This window comes from Doryrhamphus excisus, chromosome 19 (assembly GCF_030265055.1).
Source record: "Doryrhamphus excisus isolate RoL2022-K1 chromosome 19, RoL_Dexc_1.0, whole genome shotgun sequence".
Taxonomy (NCBI): Eukaryota; Metazoa; Chordata; class Actinopteri; order Syngnathiformes; family Syngnathidae; genus Doryrhamphus; species Doryrhamphus excisus.
This window is the reverse complement of record NC_080484.1, coordinates 11027537-11051196: the sequence shown is the minus strand read 5'-3', so window position 1 is coordinate 11051196 and position 23660 is coordinate 11027537. Positions and strand designations below refer to the sequence as shown.

The 23660-nt window shown below is 46.1% G+C and overlaps 1 protein-coding gene across 18 annotated transcripts in view; it reads left to right on the top strand.

Moving 5' to 3' along the window:
* syne1a (spectrin repeat containing, nuclear envelope 1a) overlaps positions 1-23660 on the top strand; it is a 114124-nt gene that overhangs the window by 17193 nt on the left and 73271 nt on the right. For 12 of the 18 annotated variants that reach the window (XR_009120165.1, XR_009120166.1, XR_009120163.1 and 9 more), the window contains 52 exons: positions 1656-1751; positions 2182-2265; positions 3394-3414; positions 3524-3616; positions 3861-4042; positions 4127-4323; positions 4624-4751; positions 5410-5463; positions 6551-6658; positions 7036-7173; positions 7239-7397; positions 7962-8074; positions 8152-8320; positions 8752-8848; positions 9620-9822; positions 10093-10257; positions 11021-11173; positions 11354-11497; positions 11573-11749; positions 11839-11997; positions 12083-12247; positions 12577-12711; positions 12933-13094; positions 13169-13377; positions 13437-13536; positions 13613-13777; positions 13853-14020; positions 14102-14266; positions 14522-14662; positions 14758-14918; positions 15256-15412; positions 15493-15720; positions 15801-15899; positions 15971-16158; positions 17139-17262; positions 17326-17492; positions 17576-17717; positions 18265-18914; positions 19006-19185; positions 19267-19420; positions 19506-19664; positions 20084-20257; positions 20329-20430; positions 20538-20741; positions 20815-21022; positions 21480-21592; positions 21812-22017; positions 22091-22252; positions 22333-22612; positions 22720-22892; positions 23056-23365; positions 23440-23604. Coding sequence is in view for 12 of the 18 variants with exons in the window: in XM_058056442.1 (XP_057912425.1) it covers positions 1656-1751; positions 2182-2265; positions 3394-3414; positions 3524-3616; positions 3861-4042; positions 4127-4323; positions 4624-4751; positions 5410-5463; positions 6551-6658; positions 7036-7173; positions 7239-7397; positions 7962-8074; positions 8152-8320; positions 8752-8848; positions 9620-9822; positions 10093-10257; positions 11021-11173; positions 11354-11497; positions 11573-11749; positions 11839-11997; positions 12083-12247; positions 12577-12711; positions 12933-13094; positions 13169-13377; positions 13437-13536; positions 13613-13777; positions 13853-14020; positions 14102-14266; positions 14522-14662; positions 14758-14918; positions 15256-15412; positions 15493-15720; positions 15801-15899; positions 15971-16158; positions 17139-17262; positions 17326-17492; positions 17576-17717; positions 18265-18914; positions 19006-19185; positions 19267-19420; positions 19506-19664; positions 20084-20257; positions 20329-20430; positions 20538-20741; positions 20815-21022; positions 21480-21592; positions 21812-22017; positions 22091-22252; positions 22333-22612; positions 22720-22892; positions 23056-23365; positions 23440-23604 (8556 nt within the window). In the remaining 6 variants the exon portion in view is untranslated. Of the gene's footprint in view, positions 1-1655; positions 1752-2181; positions 2266-3393; positions 3415-3523; positions 3617-3860; positions 4043-4126; positions 4324-4623; positions 4752-5363; positions 5464-6550; positions 6659-7035; positions 7174-7238; positions 7398-7961; positions 8075-8151; positions 8321-8751; positions 8849-9619; positions 9823-10092; positions 10258-11020; positions 11174-11353; positions 11498-11572; positions 11750-11838; positions 11998-12082; positions 12248-12576; positions 12712-12932; positions 13095-13168; positions 13378-13436; positions 13537-13612; positions 13778-13852; positions 14021-14101; positions 14267-14521; positions 14663-14757; positions 14919-15255; positions 15413-15492; positions 15721-15800; positions 15900-15970; positions 16159-17138; positions 17263-17325; positions 17493-17575; positions 17718-18264; positions 18915-19005; positions 19186-19266; positions 19421-19505; positions 19665-20083; positions 20258-20328; positions 20431-20537; positions 20742-20814; positions 21023-21479; positions 21593-21811; positions 22018-22090; positions 22253-22332; positions 22613-22719; positions 22893-23055; positions 23366-23439; positions 23605-23660 lie in introns of those variants that run through there. The other 6 variants (XM_058056447.1, XM_058056438.1, XM_058056436.1 and 3 more) reach the window with 5 other exon arrangements.

Here is a 23660-nt window from a genome sequence, read left to right as displayed (position 1 = left end):
AGACAAGCGTCCCCAAGCTCCTCCGCTCACAATCAATTATGGCCCAGACACTCATGTGTAATTAGCTCATTAAGCCCCTTGATTTATTTTTTTTGTGGTTACGCTCATGTGGCTCAGACGAGGAAATGAATATTACTTTCTTATTTTGTAATTATCCACAAATATCCTCATTAGCCTCGGGATCATCAAGTACAAAAAAGGTACATTTGACTGCAATTAGCCCATGGGGTGATTTAACCCTTTTTTGGAGGACTTCCTGTCTGTGTATTTTAACATCCAAAGCAATGCAATGCCATTATAGGAGAAGCCTGCACTGTTTGGGTTAATTGATTTTTAGCCAGATGTGAGCTTTGGGGTCTCTTCACTGGCTCTCTGTCCTCCATTATTGGTCTCGCTGCCACTCTTTCCACTCAATTATACCCCCTCTTGCACATCCACACACACTCATGCACACGTCTTTCCACCCTTTTTCCCTTGCTAATCTCCCTGTGAATGGCCCGCTAGTTTGAACCTCCCCCCCTCCCCATCCAGCATGTGACTGTACTTTAAGAGAAGTCCTTGATGTGGCCAGAAACACAGATATGTGGATTTCCCCCCCGCCCCCTCCCCGTCTGCGAGGTTAGCGAGGGAGTCAATGAGAGGGATACAGTTTGACATCATCAGCATATTTGGGGGATTTGGAGACCCCACTCGGTGCCTGCTGAGCTTCTGACTGACTCCACTTATCACACATATTCGGCACATGAAACCACTCTTTTGGGCACATTTGCAGCAGGATTTCCTGTTGAAATTAATGTCTTATTATGTATGGGAGGGGGGATTTAATGCCTCACATATATCCTTGCTCTTTGCATCCCCTTCAAACTAAGAATAAACTCTCTAGGCAATTAGATTACATATGTAATTATGTTGCTGCACGGCGGTCGAGTGGTTAGCGTGCAGGGCTTACAGCTAGGATACCCAAGTTCAATTCCATCCTCGGCCATCTCTGTGTGGAGTTTGCATGTTCTCCCCGTGCATGCGTGGGTTTTCTCCGGGTACTCCGGTTTCCTCCCACATTCCAAAAACATGCTAGGTTAATTGGCGACTCCAAATTGTCCATAGGTATGAATGTGAGTGTGAATGGTTGTTTGTCTATATGTGCCCTGTGATTGGCTGGCGACCAGTCCAGGGTGTACCCCGCCTCCTGCCCAAAGACAGCTGGGATAGACTCCAGCACCCCCCGCGACCCTCGTGAGGAGAAAAAGCGGTAGAAAATGAATGAATGAATGTAATTATGTGGCTGCACGGCGATCGAGTGGTTAGCGTGCAGGCCTTACAGCTAGGAGAGCCAAGTTCAATTCCATCCTCGGCCATCTCTGTGTGGAGTTTGCATGTTCTCCCCGTGCATGCGTGGGTTTTCTCCGGGTACTCCGGTTTCCTCCAACATTCCAAAAACATGCTAGCTTAATTGTCGACTCCAAATTGTCCATAGGTATGAATGTGAGTGTGAATGGTTGTTTGTCTATATGTGCCCCGTGTACCCCGCCTCTCGCCCGAAGACAGCTGGGATAGGCTCCAGCACCCCCGTGACCCTTATGAGGATAAGCAGTAGAAAATGAATGAATATAATTATGCATATGTAGTTGTTTACATGTAGTTCTTTGTCTTGCCAGCGTATCCCGCCTCTTGTTGTGAGCGATCTATTTGAAGATATCAAGGATGGCGTCAAGCTGCTTGCCTTGCTGGAAGTCCTCTCTGGGCAGAAACTGGTGAGGAACATACATTATGATCACTTTCATGTATTTCCTTCCCAACATTTCGTTTAGTTTGGATTTAGAGCGTGTGTTGATACGGTTGCTTTTCAGTTCAATCTAAGAAGCGAAGTAAAATGTGTGAACTCGGTGCATGCAGACCTTCCACATGGAAAAGTGTATTGATCGGCTCTTATTGGGATGTTAGAATTAACAGAAGTAGGCAGATTCACAAGGACAGATAAGACAAATAGCTTCTGGTATTTACTCATGTCAATATTGCCTCAGGTCTAAGTGATCTGTGTTCTATTAATCAGCCTCTCACTTATTTTACAGTCTGTTTTGCCATGAAGGCTTTTGCTGGTTTCACATCTCTTACTACAGCACCCCCCCCTTTCCCTCCCATTGTGTCTTTACTCCCCCATTGTTGTCTGCATCTCCCCTGCAGCCATGCGAGCAGGGCAAGAAGCTAAAGAGGATCCACTGGCTTGCAAACATCGGTACTGCTCTCAACTTCCTCCAGGGGAGGAAGGTAGGAGATCAGGGTTTTCTTTTTATGTTTTTTTTTTTGTGGTTTCCATTTTACTGCTGAGCTTGGGGCTCAGCTGTTTTCCTCCTGGGTGCAAACATGGAGAAATCTTGACCTTTAACCTCTTTTTTTTCCCCCCCTCGCTCACTTCATATCTCCACCTGCTGACACCTTGAATACACCATCAGTCAGTCGATACAACCTCAGACTTTGTATTCTTGCTGTTCATATCCCGTTGGCATTTTTTCGACTTGTTTGGCAAACGAGCGAAAAAAAACAAAATCGAGTCTGTAAACCGATACGTAAACACTTTTTACATACATTAGCCTTCAACAGTTTTCCCGCCATCTTATAAATCCCCGAGCAGAATTACATAAACTAATTATAAACTTCCCCTTCCGTGAGACCCACCCGTCCCCTGCCCCCCCGCCTCGTTCTTGGTTATCCACATAAAGCCAAGAAGTATGAGCTGGCGTCTGCAGGAACATTGATTTCCCCTCTTCCTCAAGTGTGACAGGGTTAAACCATAAATCCCGTGCCAGTAATCTGCAGGCAGGAGATGAGACGTCAGCAGGCTGTGTATGCGTGTGTGTCGGCTGTGTAAATCAAAGTTTCAAATTAAATGTAAATACACACGGCGTGTAAATCTGATTTATGTCTAGACTGTATTTACGTTTAGCCTTAGAGGCCCAAATGCTTCATACGTCTGTTTTGGGGAGTGTGCGTTTATAACTCGGTGACCCTATATCAAAGCGTAAAGTGTAATTGTGGCACAATGCGGCGTGTCAGGTTTTATAATAATATAACCTGCTGTGATTTCCAATTTAAAGTCATGTTTTTCTTATCACCCTCCACACGCCGACCCCCTCCGAATCCAGCTATGACTCCTTGTACCTCCTGTCTATCGATGACCAAATGATAACCCGGATATAGGATGCTTATCTATATCACGGCAGATCACTACATACTCATACCTCCAGCGGTGTAATCGGCGTGGTGTGAGTCGTGGTGATAGAGCTACGCTTCCACGCCTCATGATAGCGCCATCATGTCTGTCATCCCACGCTCAATGGGGCGTTCATTTTCAGTCACATCTTGAGTGCCTCTAAGTTCTTTTTTTCCTCCCTTTAGTCTGCCTACAGGGGATCACCGGTCAGTATTTGCAGTATTCTTTTACATCCTTTGTGTACTTTAAGGACTTGGAAGTCCTCCACTATTGGATTATGTTGATTTGTAGGATCTTTTGATCCTGTCGAAACAGATCAAGTTGGTGAACATCAACTCAACAGATATCGTCGATGGTCGGCCGTCAATTGTTTTGGGGCTGGTGTGGACCGTCATTCTCTACTTCCAGGTAATATTCCGGTAAATTCTATCTCTTTTGTATCTTTTTCCAGCCAGCAAAAATGCTAATGAAGCTGAACAGAGAGAAAACGTAAGCTAAGGGAAATCAATTTTACACTGGAAGCAAGTAGTTGCCACCTCAGGCATTTCATACATGCACACGTCGACTTAATAATAGCGATGCTACGCTCTCTTTGCAACACCAGCTTAATATTTGCCTCCCTCGTTGAAATGTACTGACTATCACTCCGCAGATTGAGGAGCTAACCAGCAGTCTACCAGCATCCCAGGCCTCACCCAGTAGCTCCTCATCACTGGACAGCTCCGCCAGCAGCAACGAGGCCACAAGCCCGCCTCTCAAGAAGAAACCCCTCCCACTCCTGCAAGGTGGTGCCAGGAAGGCCCTGCTCAGATGGGTCCAGGAGACAGCCACTAAGTATGCTACACAGAGACCAAAAAAACGCTTGCTGAATGGAGATCCACGTTTCATTTCAGAATTGTGTTGTTGTCATTTTCCTAGACATGTGGGAATCGAGGTGAAAGACTTCGGTCCTAGCTGGCGTACAGGTCTATCCTTCTTTGCCGTCCTCAATGCCCTCCGGCCTAATCTGGTGGACATGGAGCGAGTAAGGAGAAGACCCAACCGGGAAAATCTGCAGGAAGCCTTCTTAATAGCTGAGACGCAGTTAGGCATAGCGCAGCTCCTTGACCCTGAGGGTAAGTCACGTTTTCCTATAACACTTCCAAGAGACTGTACCTCCAAAACTACCCCACAGGTTCCAATTATGATTGTCTATCACACAATATCACATCAGCGGACACGCTGCCAAAACATCTGTGCCAATTCATGCTGGCTCTTCAGAAAAAAAGCAAACAAATCAAGCCTGACATCACAGTCATTGAGCCCCATTTGGCCGTGGCCTTCATTACTGCTGATAATAATCCAAAGTCTATTTAGAAGCTTGATTTTCATATCAGCTTGATGTCTGATTACATTCCCCCGGCATCACTTGTCAGACGTGGACGTGGACAAGCCAGACGAGAAATCCATCATGACGTACGTGGCCCAGTTCCTAAAGCATCATCCTGAGCGAGAGCAGAGCGCCTCTGATGGACAAGCGGCGGCAGACGAAGAAGAGGAGGAGGTAAACAGCTGTCAGATTGATCTCGTTTTTGTCTTTCTGCTTCCCCGCACGCCTTGTCCTGTCTACCAAATGTCATTGTAGCACATTTCAGTCATGACATTTTCCACTTATAGCATGACGTACTAGCTTTTCTAATCATTTGTGTGGTCAGATCCATAAAGTATTACTTAGATTTGGTGCGAAAAGTAAAGGTTCTCTACCCTTGTGAATTATACTCACAACATCCTTGAAAATACGTATTGTAAATTCTCCAATTAAATTCATCACTCAGTCAATGAACACCCGCCAGAGTCTCTGATTAAAGGCGGTAACAACTGTGACTGTCAGTCAGCATGCAGCAGCTTCATCGACCCTTCCGCTACTCAGCTACTTCTCCTTACTACTATTACAACGTTGGTTATGTTGCCGCTTTGTTGTGCAATATACCCACTTAATGAGCGAGCTCAAAAGAGAGCTATTTTTCAAGCACTCCAAATCATTATTGAAGTCGTTTGAGCATTCATACTTTTAAACTTTTTGCACAAAACCCTACTAAATTCTCCCATCTTTTCAGTTAAATGACATCCAGCATCGTCTTACGTCTTTGCACGTTTCGGCCTTGTCTTTGTGCAGCTTTGTGTCTCTGTGTGGTGACTGCTGTCCTGTGGTTGTTGTGCAGGCGTCTGTCACGCAGCATGGCCTCGCTCCTCGTGATATAGAGGAAATGTTGGAGGTAGGTCAGGGGCCTAGCTCTATCATTGGCATTTATTTGTCTGTCACGTCAAATTGGTACCACCCGGATTTCCATGTGAAGTTGCTTTTCCACCACCAATACCCTATATAGGCGGCACGGCGGTCTAGTGGTTAGCGCGCAGACCTCACAGCTAGGAGACCAGGGTTCAATTCCACCCTCGGCCATCTCTGTGTGGAGTTTGCATGTTCTCCCCGTGCATGCGTGGGTTTTCTCCGGGTACTCCGGTTTCCTCCCACATTCCAAAAAACATGCTAGGTTAATTGGCGACTCCAAATTGTCCATAGGTATGAATGTGAGTGTGAATGGTTGTTTGTCTATATGTGCCCTGTGATTGGCTGGCGACCAGTCCAGGGTGTACCCCGCCTCTCGCCCGAAGACAGCTGGGATAGGCTCCAGCACCCCCCGCGACCCTCGTGAGGAAAAAAAGCGGTAGAAAATGAATGAATGAATATCCTTGCAACATGGGGGGCTATGCGTTATAATGCTGCAACATGAAGTGATGCTTATGGACGAATGCCATCAATACAATAAAAGAGCTATATTTTACCGCTGCACTTTTGCAGTCCGATTCCCATAACAATGAAAGCCTCCAGCATCGGCGCTAGGTTTGTTGACAGTGCACTGACATTGTTTGACGCCGGCTATCCCTGACGACTGTGACTATTAAAGAAGTTAATTCTAGAATTAGCTTAATCTATACCCATGTATTAAGCTGTCATTAATAATAAAGTTTGGGGATTGGGCTTCCGACAGTAGAGAAGTGATAAGACTGAATAGACTGGGAGTATTATCGTCATGGTAACTTAAAATCCACTGGTAGAGGGTCTTAGACAAAGTAGCATGTTTAAGCAGAGTGTTTTTGGCAGCTGTGACTGTTTTGACATTTTGTCCAACAGAGCAACACACGAGATTAGCAGAGCGTGTTTAACCGTACCACTCTCACCTCCTTCTACCCTTTTCCTCCATCCATCACCTTTGCTCCTTACATGCCCTCCCCTTTTCCTCAATTTCCATGTCTGTGTTTCCACTCATCTTTCACCCCTCCACCACGGACGGCCTCCTACAGCGAGAGCAGAGAAAAAGCCTGAGGGAGTTGAAAATGTGGCTGGACCAGCTGGAAACAGACGCACTACACGCCCAGGAGACTGAGGGCAATCTCGCTCAGCAGTACCAGGTGAGAGGGTACAGTGTGTGTGCGTGTGTGTGTGTGTGTGTGAGCTGGCACACTGGCCGCAGATGCTCCCATTATTGGCTTTAATCTGTGTGGCAATACACTGAAGGGATCAGACGACAGCGCCGTCATATTTTCAGTCTGTCTGGCTTATACCGCCAAGCCTGGGGGATAAGTTCCATTATCAGCAGCGTGTGGGGTATCCCCATTCACTTTGCGGAATAGTGTGCTAATCATACTGTAGACGGAGGAGCGGCATTCACAGGCAATTAGGTGGAGTTTTTTTTTTTTTTTTAATCCTGATGAGAGCACTGTGGTTTGTTTTATATTTTGAGGACTTTCTCACAAATTAACCACAAATATAAATCTATTTATTATAGTTGTTTAAGAATCTGCGTGTCCAGCTGGAGATGAGGAGGAAGCAGGTGGAGGATTCCTTAAAGTCCACGCAGAAGGAAGGGATGCTGACTGTGGATCAGGCTCTGGTTAAGCAAGCTTGGGAAAGGCTCTCTAACAGGGTGAGTATGAAACATTATACACACAAGCACTGCCTAGGCTCCCTCTCATTTTGCTGCATATTTAGCTGCTGGACTGGCATCTGCTGTTGGACACATCCCTTCCCGCTCCTCTGGATGCGCTGGGGGCCTGGCTGCATCACACCGAAGGAGCTCTGCGGCAAGAGGTCATCACCCGACAAGAGAATGATGAGGCAGCCGTTCAAAGCTCTTTGGAACGACACAAGGTTTACAGACACTCACTGGGTTTATATGCATGTGTGACCTCGCAAGATTAAAACATGACAAGATTCATTCGTGCATTCATTTTCTATCGCTTATCCTCACGAGGGTCACAGGGGTGCTGGAGCCTATCCCAGCTGTCTTTGGGCGGACTGGTGGCCAGCCAATCACAGGGCACATATAGACAAACAACCATTCACACTCACATTCATAGCTATGGACAATTTGGAGTCGCCAGTTAACCTAGCATGATTTTGGAATGTGGGAGGAAACCGGATTACCCGGAGAAAACCGGAGAGAACCGTGACAAGATTAATCACACAATAAATGAAAATGAAAACCATAGTACATTGTCTGTTTTACCTCCAAACAGACAAGAAGAAGGTTCACTCTGTGCATTGTTTTGTTCCGTAAAACAACGGCATGCATGGAGTGAGCCCTTTTGTCGGTCATACAGTCTTTATCTTGGTGGGAGGAGGCAGGACCTGTAGCATACACATAGAGAGAACGTAGCTGATTGCATATATTCTTATACATATATATCCCCTATTGTGTTCATTGATGCACAGGACGTCTTGAGGAGCCTTGAAGAGCACCAGCAGGTCTTCCAGAGGATCCATAAGGATAGAAGCATCGATGGCGTCCCTGTCCCCCCAGAACAGCTCCAAGATATGGCTGAGAGGTTGGAAGGGCAACACCCCTCACATTATTCAAGAGAGAATACTCATAGAAGTACTCTTTTTTTTTTTTTTTTTTCAGGCTGAACTTTATGTCGACATCTTGCAGCATCCATCAGGCCAAGATGGAATTCCTGGAGACCAAACACCACATGCAGACTTTTCTCACTGCAGCTGAGTCTAAGCTCAAGTCCTGGATCATTAAATACGGCACACAGGAATCTGTTGAACTGATGCTCCGCGATTATGTAGTAAGGCAGTTTGTTTGTCATATAGCCTTGTATTTTCATCCTGTGGATTGTTTGGCTTGAAGTATTTTGAATATTATTATGATTTGCATATTATATTTTACTACAAGGATGTATCATTTGTTTACTTTTTAAGACGAGTGATCCAGAGGTAAAAATAGGTGTCAGTTTCAAATGTTTTGGTTTTAGTGCCACACCAGTGCTGAATGAGGTAAATTACTGTGTATTATATATACTACGTGGCTCATGTTTTTACAGCAGGACTGCTTACCAAAGTGAAGAACATTATGGATTTTTGCAACTTTTGCCACTTTCCAATTTAGCACAAAACAAGAAATACCAAAATTGAGCACTTGCATTGGAGTTCTTGAATGCATAGCTTCATTTTTAGAGCACAGATGTTGAGAAACCAATGTCTTGTCTGTCTCTGACAGGTTTTTGTGGAGAAGCAATATTTCTTTGAAAATTACAAGACCTTGTTCCAGTCTCTGAAATGTGCCGCTGAGGTTTACACCAGCGCTATCAGCTCAGGTGAGTACGGCATCACCATCCATGTTGTGTTGGTCTCTTTGCTTCAATTAGTGCCGGGTCAAATCAGCATTAATAACTGTGGCTGTAGACAACCTCCTTGTATTTGAGGCATCCAGCAGCTTTTTCTACCTCTGCATGCCGCTTTAAAGAATGTTGGTTGCACCGTCAGCCAATGTTGCTGCTGTGTTATATAATTGCAGTATACTTGTTATTAAATGGCCATTTTTTTCAAAGAGATATCACTTTCTCATGCACTCCGAATCATTACAGTTTTTATATATAATAATAATAAACAGCCTCCTTGTACCTAATATATATATACGTATATTAATGGCTTTTAGCTATTTTTAGTGACATTCCTGTGATTTGGTATGTTTCACTACAAATGTATGCCCCCCTGCCCCCTCCCCCGCTAACAACAGGCTATAACCACCACAGCAGTGTCTGCTTCCTGGTCTTCAGGCTACAGCTAAATGAGGTTCCTCCACCGTGGGGACTTTCAGTGGGGAATACAACCCCATTTGGTAGTTAGGGGGCTGTTCCATTTCTGTGGGTCTCCGGGCACAAGCTGAGATGCTGGTTTCATTATTAGTTTTTTTTTCTGGGGGTTATTTTGCAAGCTTTAGGGTATGCAGAGCAAAAAGGCAAGGCTTCATTGGTCGACCCTACAAGTGAGGTCTGTTGTGAAAATAATATGGATATGGCAAACTCAAATCTGTTTGTGTTCACATGAACACAATCAGCATTGCTAATCTTGACATATTCCAGCAGACGAGGGAGAGATGTGGGTGTCCTGTTTTGTGCGGGATGTGGCGGCCCAGTGGAGGAGCCTGTCCATGGAAGTGCGCAGCGTGAGGAGCATGCTGGAGGAGGTGCTTTCCAACTGGGACAGGTACACATCCACGGTGGGCTCCTTCCAAGCCTGGCTGGAGGATGCGGAGGAAGCCCTGACCCAGCCAGAAAGCACAAAGCAGGTATTGATGCAGGAGTTGTGGAGGCCATGTTGCCACCTTAAGTGGAGTCTTATCAGCATTAAGCATTCAAGTAGCTGAGCTCAGTGACATGCCGCTGAGGGTGATTCCACATGTCTGACTGTCTCCACCGCTTTGTTTCTTTTTTGATGAGCTGTCCTTTTTTTCCCTTGTTTCTCTAAATTTGCATGTCAAAATCTTTTTTCTTGATTAACGTTCTTTGTTTCTGCATTCGCCTCTTCTTGTCCCTTTATCTCTTCACCCCCGATTCAGGAGTTCTTCAGGAATCTAAGCTCCTGGATGGATCAGCACGCCGCCATGAACGACGCCGGAAATTTTCTCATCGAAACGTGCGACGAGAGCGTGTCATTTGAGTTAAAGCAGCAGCTCCTTCTCTTGAATGGACGATGGAGAGAGCTCTTCCTTAAGGTCAAACAGGTATCCAAAAACTGAAATTATTGTTTACCACCTTCTAAATATGAGTTAATATTATTAGAGCCCTCCAGACATGAAATAACACCCCTATAGTCTCCTTTACAGTCCTATTGCCCAATATTGTTGATTTAATTTGGCTGGAGCCTATCCCAGCTGTTTTGGGCGAGAGGCGGGATACACCCTGGACTGGTCGCTAGCCAATCACAGGGCACATATAGACAAACAACCATTCACACTCACATTCATACCTACGGACAATTTGGAGTCGCCAATTAACCTAGCATGTTTTTGGAATGTGGGAGGAAACTGGAGTACCCGGAGAAAACCCACACATGCACGGGGAGAACATGCAAACTCCACAAAGAGATGGCCGAGGGTGGAATCGAACTCGGGTCTCCTAGCTGTGTGGCCTGCGCGCTAACCTCTCGGTCCACCGTGCAGCCCTTAAAGAATAATAGAGTATAAAAGTGACTATAGGGGTGTTATTTCATGTCTACAGGACTCTAATCATGTTAAAACCCTGTGTTTAGAAAGTTCTAAACAGTTCTAACTACAAAAGCATTCCGCGGTAAACAAGGGATTGCTTTATTTGTATTTTAGTTTTTTGAAAATACTTAATTTAGGCAAAAAATAGTAAATATGCATATTTTTGACTGATAATTTTGAAGAGTGAAGCCGTGAAATTTGAAGTGCAACGTGGTGAGGGATGATTATTTGGTGACATGAGGTGTACGAGATACTCAATCTATTGCTTCCTGTATCGTAGCACACCCGAGCTAATGAGTTGGAAAAGTGGAGAAAAGACCACCTAAAGGCGATGTCGTCTTTGAAAGAACTTTTGGACACAGCCGAGGCAAAACTCAGTGCTCCTGTCCACGTGTCTTTCCTCAGCGTTCGAGCCTTTCTGCAGGATGTAGAGGTGAGAAAAGACATACATGGACGTACGTAGATAATTTTTTTATATTGTCCATATCACGTCATCCTTGTTCTAAAGAGTTCTAAATGCTCTTCATGTCAGGTTCAGACCATGTCAAAGCCCAGAGGTGTTTATTTAAAAAAAAATCAAGAACATGACCCCTGTCTGTACATTTCATTTCAGAATACCAAGCAAAAGGTTGTTGCCATGGAGACTCAATATAAGCTGGCCGGCCGCAGCGCTCAGCTCCTCGCAAAGGATGCGGCGCACGACGAGGCCACTCGGGTCATCGCAGCCATGACAACCGCAAAGAGTCAGTTGAGTCGGGTAGGTGTTCACCTGAGTCACTGTTTTCATTTCATCCGCAGCATAGTCCTTTTGCCTGACTTATCCGGTTGCCAGGTAAGGGAGCGGTGTCCCATTTTTGTGAGGGAATGTCATGCCCTTCTGCCATTGTTGGAGGAGATGGAAAAACACATCACTGCCTTTTATCAAGCGCTGGAGCGTGCCAGTCACATTACTGCCACAGCCAGTGACGCGCGCACACAGAGCCCGACCATGCGCAGACACGAGTGGCAGGTTCGATATTATCATCATCATCATCCGGTTCGACTAAAACTGTGGAAAGATACATCCTACATCCACAACACTGTCCCCATTGTCCTCAGGATTTGTTAAACCAGCATCAAACCTGTAAGCGATGTCTGTCGGTGATAGAGAGGAACCACCACACGGTGCAGAGAGCACTCTCCACCAGCAAGGTGCTCCAACACTTTGACACGAGCCTGCTGGACAAGACAGTTGCTGACGTGCAAGGCTCAGCACAGGTTAGAACAATAACAACAGGACTCAGGCACCTCATTAATAATAATTTTAAAAAAAGCAAATATTATAACAACTTGTTTCTATCAGGCTCTGCTGAAGGAGGTCGGGGATTGGAGAAGGCAGCAAGAGGCCAACAGCTCTCTCAGGAGGAGGTTCGAGGAATCCCGCCAAGACCTGGAGAGAGTGCTGAAGAAAGCCCAGGAGTGTTTGGGAGAGAGCGGAGACGCTGAGGAATTACTCAGGAAGCACACAGTGAGATGAAAGCCAAATGTTTCCCCCAAGGACAGGGGTGTCTAAACGTTTTCCACCGAGGGCCACATATTGAAAAAATGAAAGAATGCGAGGGCCACTTGGATATTTTGTAATGCTGAGATGTTATATTTATTTATTATTATTATTATTATTACATCCATTTTGGATTTTTTTTGGCCACCCCTGTCCTACCATCCCCGATAATGACATCACAGCAATCCAATTGGATGTCAGTGAGTGCTTTAAGATGATGCCATGACATCATCGCCTCATCAGTGCCTTCTAACTCATTGTGGTTAGTCACTTCTGTTTCTATTTTTGTCAAACAGGATTTTTTCAGTCAATTGGACCAGCGCGTGCTGAGCGTATTCCTGAAGGCATGTGACGAGTTGACCGACATCCTACCAGAAGAAGAGCAACAGGGGCTCCAAGAGACAGTCCGCAGGCTACACAAGCAGTGGAAGGTCAGGAGGTTAACGTGCTTTGTAGCACACTCGCTTATTACTCTTCATAGTGCGGGGAGGCATCACGGATATTTCATGAATTTAACAAAGAGGGCCTTGTGCTTTGAGATCACACGTTTAGTCTTTTATGAGAATTTAGTAGGCGGTTGATGTAGCAATACACGTGCACAATACAAACGCTGCATCACATTCTTTCTATTTGATGTTGTGTTCCACCTCAGGACATCCAGGGTGAGGTACCATCTCATCTGCTGCGTCTCAACGTGGAGGTGGAGCAGAGTCGAGTAGATGACGTGCTACAAGACTGCAGAGCAGAGCTGCACCGAGAAATCCAGTCCTTATCGCACACCTCCACCAGTGAGCATGTGATCAAAGAGCATAGGGTGAGCCTCGTTGCAGTCGTAATAAAATCGCTGGGCCCCATCACCATCAAATCCCTTCTCTCGCATATCTCCAGACGTTCTTCAGGGAACGCAAACCTCTAACATTGTGCGAGAAGAGGATTAGGAACATGGAGGATCTGTGTCATAAATTGCCCGACAACGACTCGGCTTACAGGAGGCTAGACTCCACCAGGAGGTCTGTGGACCAGGTTACGGAGCAGATAAGGAGCACTAGCCTGCAGCTGGAACAGCATCCTGATAAGTGGAAAGACTGGAACGATAGGTACAGTATATGTTGATTACGCCCCTCCACACAGGTTCTAAAGTTCTTGTTTTTCTTAGATTTTGTGAGCTCTCAGGCTGGCTCTCATCTCAGCGGAGGCTCCTCAAGGAGACGGCAAGAACTTCCACACATAAGGAGCAAGTTGAAGCTGCCGTGCAGGTGCACACGTGTGCTTCATTTACATGCAATCAGCTCAATGTCTAACTAACTAAGTCTAATTTGAAATGAATTTCAGGCATTGCGAGAGGCGGGAGAAGCTCGGGAAGAGAGCCTCTCGTGGCTTAAGAGTCGTCTTTCTAGCTTGACTGACGTTAGCTCTGAACTGGAGATACAGAGACAGCAAACAGCCCTGACTAAACTTTCAGCTGACTTCAGGGACCTTTTTTCATCACTCTGCCAGGTATTTGAAACCCTGAAAGTTTGCAATCTGACCCTGCTTTTATTTGCTCGGACCCTAACATTTGTTTACTCACAGGGTAGCGGAGAGGGCTCAAACATGTTCCAGTTTGAGGAGCTCAGGGAGGAGGTGCGTGGTGCTTTGAAAGAGGTACTGAAAGCTGGGAAGGAAGCCGGGGAGCAAATCAGCAGGATCCTGGATGCTGAGGACCTGAGAGAAGCTCAGGACCTGTTCCTTATACACCAGGTGTGCATGCCGAGTTGTCGTTGTCACTTACAGGTCTGACATTGCTTCTCCTTGAGTGTGTTATTGTTTTTTGCATTACAGCAACGCCTAAAACAGCTGCAGGCTCTCAGAAGGGAGGCGGAGCTTCTTGTGTCCCACTCGCATCAGTTGCATACAGGAGAGGCGCTAAGTCGCTCTGTGCACGAGCTGGAGGAGCGTGTCAGAGAAGTTGACCGGCAGTTCAGCGCCAAGGAACACAACCTGAAGGTAGTGCGTGAACATTAGTGCTTGCTTGTGTCATTAATCTGTCCACATGCTTCCTGCTGGGGGGAATCGATGGGTCCGCGTTCACGGGGCTTAACCAAGTATTGATTGGTGTGCTGGTTCGTTAATGTTGTTTGGGCACTGTCAGAGTCGATTCCATCCTGGGGAAGTAGCATTTCCGCTTGAGTAGCATGCTAAGAACAAGACGGCCTGCTATAGTTGCATATGTTTCTAAGAGCTTCCGATCTTGTTTCCCAGGCCACTCTGGACTCCTGGCAGAGCTTTGAAAAGGAGCGACAAACAGTTTGGAGTTTTATTAGGCAGACAAAGACTGAGCTGCGCAAAGAGCTGATATTCAACAACTTGGACAGCCTGAAAAGAGAAACGGATCTCAACAAGGTATCTGATTGGTGTTCCTCTATGCATGTAACTACAGTACTATATGTGATGTGTGTGCACTCATCATCTAATGTTGTCCATTGCATTGCTTTAAGGAGCTTTTCCTAAAGGTTGAGGACTGCAGCGTGCGAGCAGACGTGCTCCTGGAGGATGCAGTGGATCTCCAGCTGGGTCCGAAGAATCAAAGTCTGGTTCTGCAGCAGGCCCAGTTGGCCAGAGAAGCCATCAAGGAGCTTCAAGACCACCTCAGCAAAAAGTATGTTTTAAATTGCACTCGAAATACATGGGTTGTAGATGTCCACCATGTATTCCATGGGGCATCCTTTGATTGTTTATGATAGTGATATTGTCAACTGTTTTGCCTCATGCCTCATATTAACTCTCTAACAAGATCTCAGTGTATAGACTGGTCATATATCTCATCTGGTTTCATATTATCTACATTGTTTATATTGTTTATTGTTTATTTTTCTATATTGTGTATTTTGTACTGCTTAACTGACTCTGTACTCTTGCTGCTGTGCAATACAAATTTCCCCACTGAGGGACGAATAAAGGCATATCTTAATCTTAATCTCTTTTTTTTCCCCTAGTGTTGTACATCTAGAAAGGGTGTATACATCGTGGGAGCGCTTCAGTGTTGAATCGGTGAAGTTCTCCTCATGGATCAATGAAAATCAGAGGATGCTGGAGGCCATCGAGATCTCCTCACCGTCAGATCATTTGGACCAACACATCAGCACAGTAGAAGTATATTGATTATTCTCATCGCTATCTTTGGAAATTGCAAGTTTCCAAGAAAAGTTTCCAAACCATTCTTCATTCTCCAGAGAGTGGCAGAAGGTCTAGAGGAGCAGCGAGCCGCTCTGGTGTACATGGAGGAGGATTGCAAGGTCCTGTCCAGATTGGTGACACCTGGAGAGAGCGGCTGTATCCGTGCGGACCTCACCCAGATGAGGCGCTCCTGGGAGGGGCTGATGGAGAACACAGAGCGGTTAACAGAGCAGCTGAAGCAGAGCTCCACTTACACCGAGAGATGCAATGAGAACCTTGAACAGGTGCTAAAAAACAGGCATCCAGAAATGATGCCCTCGGAATGAGCTGCTTATTTTAAACGGGAGTTTTTGTCGTACTCTAGGCCAAGGAAACAATGAAGCATCTTAAAGAGAAACTTGACTCTCCGGCTACATTTTGCTCTTCATCGTCTGAGACTTCCAAGAACTTGCAGAGTCACATGGTAAGAGACCAAAAGTCATACTCGTGTATCGTGCCGTGACACCCCCACTCATAACACTTGCTGTTTTGCAGGACGTGTCCCAGGCTGTGGAGCAACTGAAGCCCAGACTAATGGCGTTGTGTTCAGCTGTGAGGAGTCAAGGAGAGGCTACCACAGTGGAGCAAGACGTGCTTGACCTCCAGAAGCTGCAGGAAGAGTTTGTAGCAAAGGCCGCAGAGAAACAATCTACACTAGAGAGCCTTCTTGCACTGTGGCAAAGGTATTTTATGTGTTTATAGTCCATTTGTAGCTGATTATTCCATCCTTGTTCTTCCATTTAGCCTTAAACATAATCATTGGCACAGGCATTTTTCAAAGTGGCCATAAATTCAACTGTCACAGCCCGACGGAAGATTATGTTTGCAGGATGAAAGGCGGACTGGGGCTAATTCCCCGCTAGATGATGCAATCATGCTGACAGAAGAGGTTAAACAGGCAGATAACACACGCTAAACCCCGATGCTATCATTCTGACTGCAGAGGCTACTGACAACATGCTATGGGGCGAATGAGCTACTAAATAAAATATAGTGTACTATATATAGTATAGGGCTGCATGGCAACCGAGTGGTTAGCACACGGGCCACACAGCTAGGAGACACGAGTTCAATTCCACCCTCGGCTGTGTGGAGTTTGCATGTTCTCCCCGTGCATGTGTGGGTTTTCTCCAGGGACTCCGGTTTTCTCCCACATTCCAAAAACATGCTAGGTTAATTGTCCATAGGTATGAATGTGAGTGTGAATGGTTGTTTGAATATATGTGCCTTGTGATTGGCTGGCCACCAGTCCAGGGTGTACCCCACCTCTTGCCCGAAGACGGCTGGTATAGGCTCTAGCACACCCGCAAACCGCGGTCGAAAATGAATGAATGAATGAATGATTATATTAACATTTTTTGCGTAATTCAAGCGAATCATATGCAGGATATTTTCTGGGACACATATCTAATTATGTTTGTATGAACGCTGCTCTTCCCCTTTGTCATCTGAATCTGCCACTTTTTGTTCCATAAATAAGCGCCATCTTATCTTGAACTTCCATCTGTCTGTTTGCGCAGTCAGCCATCCGTATTTTTTTTGTTTTTAATAATACGCTTTTGTCGCCATTGTCTTAGCATTCATTGTTTTATTCATGAGGAACTAATAGCGATGCCGCCAGTATCTGTCTGTGCTGAAACGATGACACTTTTTTTTTTTTTAGATTTGAAAAGGAGACGAAGTCAATGAAAAGCTGGCTAGACCATGGCGAGTCTATTTGCTGTGCTGACAATGACTTACTGTCTGCAGACAAGATGAAGATAAGGATGGAGCTCCTGCATGTGAAGGTAAATCACTCCATCATCCGTCACTTGTTCCTCTTTTACTATTATTTATTTTTGCATTACCAGGAAATGCAGAGTGAGACGCCCTCCAATGACGCCCTCCTCGAGGGTCTGTTAAATCTGGCGTTATGTCTCCGTCCGTCTGCCCCTGAAGCTCCAGTGCAAGAGCTCAGTGATGATCTCACACAGCTCCAGAAGCGATACACTTCACTGAAGAACAACATGACACACAGGCAATCATTATACTCATGCAAATATGTGTAGGACAAGTCTTATAAGGCATGAATTGCATTTAATTGTTTGAGGTTTTTTTTAGATGCAAGCTGCTGGAGACTCAGTTGTCCCAACTTGAGCTTTTTGACCAGGAACTTCTGACACTGAGCCAAAAGAGTGAACACTTGAGAAGCTCTTTTCAGGTGGATATTATTGATCTCAACGGTGCCTTCGCAAAACTCATGGTGAGTAGTTTGCTTCTTTCAGCATGTATGACCATTCAAATGAACACGGAGTATCATGAGATTTTGTAAGATATTGCTAATTAATCAAAAAATATATGAAAATAAACTCCCATCATTTTGCCCGCCTCAATATATTTCTATGTGTATGTGGCTCTATTTTCCTGGATTCACTCGCTGCGTTGGTTTTAGCACCTTGGCCTGTTTGCTCCATAGAACAACGGCATGAACGGAGTGAGCCCTTCTGTCAGTCATATAATCTCTTTGTCTCAGTAGGTGGAGGTGGGGCCGCTAGCGTACACACAGTGTGCAGAGGAGTGTATTGCAGTATATTTAAAAAAATTTTTTTTTTATTTTATTTTTCTTAAAAGTCTCATCTTCTTCTCGGAGATCCAATCTTATGTACCCAATCTATAAATTAATAACAAAAAATGCCTGCACAGTGAATAAAAGTTTTATGATCGCCACAGTTGGACCCAGGAACAGACTTTTCCTGTTTATTTATTCAGGATATAATGGAAATATGTCTTATATAATGCTCTTATTCCAGGAACATGAATCCGAGTTAAAGGATCATGCATCACTTCGAGAAGCTCTCCAACAAAGAGAATCCTCCCTGCTTGACTGCTCTACTCCCGAGGCCCAGCAGCAGCTCCAGGCCCGGAGAGAGGACTGCCTCCAACCTCTCAGTGAAGCTGAATGTCTGCTGTGTCTGCGAAAAGCATGTCTGAATGAATTAGAGTCCTTCCTGGAGAAGAACAAAGCAGCAGCTCAGGATGTCGACTGGATTCATGAAGCCCTGCAGAGGGGGGGCACCTGGACTCGATCAAAAACCGTAGAGCTCCATGGCCTTACAGGGAAAGTTGCAAAAGATGTGGCCCAGCTTGAGAGCGAGGCAGTGGGGTTGGATGGGATGCTGACCAAGGCCCACCTTCACTTGTGTGCCTCAGAGGAGCATAGCTTAGCGGGAAGAACCAAGGGAAGAACCTCTTGCAGCGGGCTAGTTGTTGCCCTCGTCTCATCCCTGGAGGAAGCTCAGTCGGGTTTGGGATGGAGGCTCAGTGAAGCAGACGCTCTTGGAGACATGTGGAGGTCTTTCACGGGAAAGAAGGTGGAGGTGATGAAACATTTTGAGAAAATGGAGGATGAAACAAGGCAGGTGGCGGTCAGTGAGTGCTCAGTGCAAGCATTTCAAAGCAGGTATATGAATATTACAACACTTCATTTGGAAAAAAAGATATATTTACTGTATTAGGATGAGCTAAGGTTGGGAATCACTCTTGTCTCCCAGGCTGCGCTCCTTGACCCAACTAGAGGAGGAGCTCCATTCCTTCCAACAGTGCCAGCAGTGGTTAGAGGAGAGGGGAAGCCAGCTTGCCCAGAGAGACACTGAGCTGGCAGAGGAGGCTCTGAAGGAGCTTAAACTGGTGAAGGCGGCCTGGGACAATGTCAAGTCTCTCATTACCAGCAGGTCAGTCTGAGGTCGAACAGAGATTGACCTTCTCATCCGTCGGGTTGCATAGTGAAAGCTCTATTTCCATCTCTTTATTAGTCAAAAACAAACTACAGTTGTACTAGATCTTCTCCGCCATTACCATCAGCTGAGGTCTACCCTCTGCGCCACGGTGGAGAAGGCAGAGTCGCTCGCTCACAACCTGCCTGATCACAACCACAGCGCTCAGGAGGCTAGGAGCTCCTTCACACGGGTGAGAAGTGGAGCACACATCCTTTCATCTCTCTACTCAGGCTTAACGCTGGATATGTAGCCATTCATAGTACAAATTGTTGCAGCATGAGAAGATGCAAGGAGAGCTGAGAGAAAAGCAGGAGGACATGGACCAGCTCATCAGCACGGTGGAGGATCTGCAGAGAGAATTGGATGACATTCCCAACTGTGACATGTGCATCATCCAGGGAGAGATGGAGACATTAAGGGAACAGTGGTTGGGGGTATGTAGCACGTAGAATTTGGTTGGTAATAATAATAATAGTCATAAAACTAGTGTAGATTCCTGTTGAAGGGGGCGTGGCTCTATCCAGGTGGACCACGCCCATCTATTGGTGCGTGTTGTTAAACACATACCGAAGAACAATGGAAGTTATGACCTTTAACCTTCTCCTACAACAGTACAAGGGAGGAAAATGTAGTTTCCTTAAACAATAAGTAAACAATAGCCTGTTGTTTACCTCATTTGATTGTGCTCAGCTGTCACTCCTAATTAGCCTGAAATATAAACAGGTCCTGACATGTCGGCTGCCTCACACCTATTTTATCCTCACACTTATCAAATTAAAGACTTCCAAAGCTCGAGAGGATTTCCAGTGGTGTAGAGCTGCACTTTGTGTTGATTTTTCCTTCCCTGTTTTAGGTATCAGAGAGAATTCAAACTAATACGGAAAGATTGAGCTGCTGTATGACCCTATGGGATGACCTCAAGCTCATGGAGCAGGATATCTGCCAATGGACTATCACCTCCATTGCTGAACTCAGTGTTACCAATCTGAACGACAAGGAGACGGAAACTCGCCTCATTACCTTTCAGGTAGAATTATGCCAATAATATTTATGGATGGGGTAATATATTATCTCAAATGGGCTCACTCTGACTTACAGGCTGATATGGAGAAAAGGGAGCACTCGCTGGATGCTCTCCAGGAGAGAGTGGAAGACCTAAAGTACCGAGCTAAACTGGAGGAAACGCCCCTACAGATGCAGGTGATAATGTTAAGAATAGATGCAATCTCGACAACAATAAGAATAATCATTTACACTACATCATTAATGGCTATTGTTATTGGTGACTGTGTATTTCATTGGCGTAGGTCCTGGAGTCTGACTTGAGGAAAAAGTTGGCCCATGTGCAGGAGATGCATGACCAAGCCAAACACAGCCTGACCTACTTCACTTTCCAGAAGCAGCGACTTGAGGACCTCATGTCACTGATGACTGAGCGCCTTGATAAAATGGAAGGTTCCTTGTCGGGCCTCCCTGAGACCGCCTCCCCTGAAGCGATCAGTGCCATTAAGGTACGCCACCGCTGTTTGTATGTAGCATCACTTTGTTGTGTACTGTCCTCCATGATGATGCTGATCTCAACAGGGTCTGCAGGATGTTGTGGAGGAACAGAGGGCAGACATGGACTCCGCCAGAGAGGCTATGAGCGCCCTGTGCAGGTCTCATCCCTCTCAGGAGCTGTCTCGCCTCTCTGCTGACCTCACTGCCGTCGCCAATCGAACCGAGGTGGTCACCCAGCGTTATGCTAAGGCCAGGGGCAGCCTGCAGGATGTGCTGCAGATCCACTTCAACCGTAAGTCATATAATATTATTTGTCTTTTTAAGTAGCTGCAATAAATGTAGCTCTTAAAATCTTATAATCAGATATTAAATCCTACTTGATCCATGTTCTCTGTTCATGTCAGAGATTAGCATCAGATTTTTCCCAAGAGGACTCTTTAAACGGCCCCACACTCCACTGGCACTCACTCGCCAGCGCATAAGTGCATACTGTTTGCTCTGACACACACCTGTGCTTCGCAAGAGTAATGTTGTTCTTGTCACATTTGCTCTCAAGGGAGTCATTTAGGGCTTGTTGCCAGGGCAACGCGGCACTGCACTGTGTCGTGTAGACACGCCCACCCCTCCCCTTTGCGTCAGCACCATTCTGTTGCCTCTCGTCCCTTCAATTTTCATATACAACATCGCTATGCCCACCTTGCTATTATAGCTCCTGTGGTGTTTGTTGTTTTCTCTTTGCCCGGGAGCAGAGCTTTTCCAAGGATTTCACTCCTGGCTGTCTGGATTGAAGTTGGAGTTGAAAGAATGTTCAAATCAGTCTGGAGACGCTGCCGCCCTCGCAGCAAACTTGCAAAGACTGAAGGTACTTTTACAAATTGTGTTGCAGTCAATCATGCAGTATTTATTCTAAAACTAAAATGAATCATTAGTGAGATATAGTCATTGTTAATACACTAATTGGCGTTGTCGCATTTAACACAAATTGGATTTTAAATAAATACATTTTCTAAGTGGCCCCTGGTGGGAATGGTCTGGACAGTTTGCTCTGTATCCTGGATTGAACTCCCTCCGACGTTCACAGTTGTTAACGGAGCGAGTGTCAGAGGGCGAGGAACGTCTCTCTGGGTTCTGTGAGGAGGCTGAGAGGCTCCACCTCCACCTGCCAAAAGCTGCACAAACACAGCTCCAAGAGCATCTTTCTTCTTGCCAGAGAGACTGGAGAAGCTTCCTGGACGGCTCTTCTCAGAGCCAACAAGACCTGGAGGAGAGTATTCAGCTCCTGAAAAGGTCAGTGTTAGCTTTTCAGTTACGGTGTTATGAATGGTGTTTGCCAAATTAATAAGGTTGCTCTTGTCTGCAGTTTTGATGACACTGTCAAAAGTGTCAACGAATGGCTTAAGCAGATGGAGCTCATCCTCAGCAGGGAGTCTCTTACTGGAGAAGATGGCCAACAACGTGCCCCTGATACCAGAGAGGAACTGGAGAGGATGGAAAACCTCCATAAGGAGCTTTTAGATAGACTGTATGTCTTGTGTGAGATGATACCATACTTTAGAACCTTCTAGTTGATGAATATTCACGCTTATTTATATTCCTCTGCAGGGACTCAATTGATGGTGTCGTCCTGGAGGCACAGTCCTTGTCCGAAGCGGGACGTGGCTCCGGTGGAGAAGTCCAAGTAGCGGGCCGGCTCCAGATGGAGTACCAAGCCCTGTTGAAAGTTGCCAGGGAGAGGCTGCGAGGCTGTCAAGAGAACCGAGCCTTTGGGGAGACCCTACAAGCGGTGTGGGCCTGGTTAGAGGAGATCCAGGAGAAACTGGGTACAGTTGATAGCACCATGGGCACCAAAGAGCAGTTGGAGCAGAGGCTGGAGACTGTACAGGTAAACCCCCAACCCCCCCAAAACACACTAGAGGGCGCTGTTTCCCTCTCCATTAGGACGCATAAATAATACACATTCCTGTGACTGTCCTGCCTCTGTTTGTGCAGGATATCCTGCTTTTGAAGGGGGAGGGAGAGGTCAAACTGAATATGGCAATAGGTAAGGGCGAAATGGCCCTGCGCAGCTACGGATCCACTGGACAGGAAGTGGTGCGCTCTCAGCTCCAGGAGTTGGAGGATGCTTGGGCCACGCTGCTTGTGACCGCCATGAGCTGCCACAGGTACACAAGCTGTGGACCTATGTGTGTAAAATCAGTACTCATCCCTGTCTAAATGTTTCAATCATGGTGTTTATGTGTATAGGGGAGGGAGGACAAGGGGGTAAAATTAATGTATGGCTATGTAAGGCATTTAGGTAAAATTGGTGCTGTGTTTGTCTTGTAGCCGTCTCGAGTGGACCGTCTCACAGTGGAGTGGTTACCTGGAAAATGCGGCCCAACTCCGTGGCTGGATGGAGGCTGTGGAGCGGGAGGTAGGGGCATCCCTGACCCCTCAACCGGGACCCAGAGAGAAGGCCTCGCAGCTGGAGAGGCTCCGATCCCTGCTGGCCGACCTGGAGGACCACCAGATGGCTTTATCCAGTCTGGAGGAAAAAGCCCGAGAACTTTTCAAGAAGACCGGGGATGCCAGTTTTAACCATGGTGCTCGAACGCAGTTGCAGGTGCACTTCGACGAGCTGGCAGCTTTAGTCGAGGTGCGGAGGATGTTACTTTTTTTTTGTAATGATGAAATGATCTTACCTCAAAAATAAAATGTTTTCCAAACCAGGCGCGGGTTCATCGAGCACAGAGCGTGGTGCTGGAACACCAGGAATACCTGGAGGCTATCCGGGAGCTCACTGATTGGCTGATGACCGCGGGAGAGGAGCTTCAGCATTGGTCGGACACATCTGGAGACTCCGCCTCCATCATGAAGAGACTCCTTGAAGTGAGGGTGAGGCACTATTACTCTGTTTTCCTAGTTTATGGTAGCACTAACCCTAAATGACA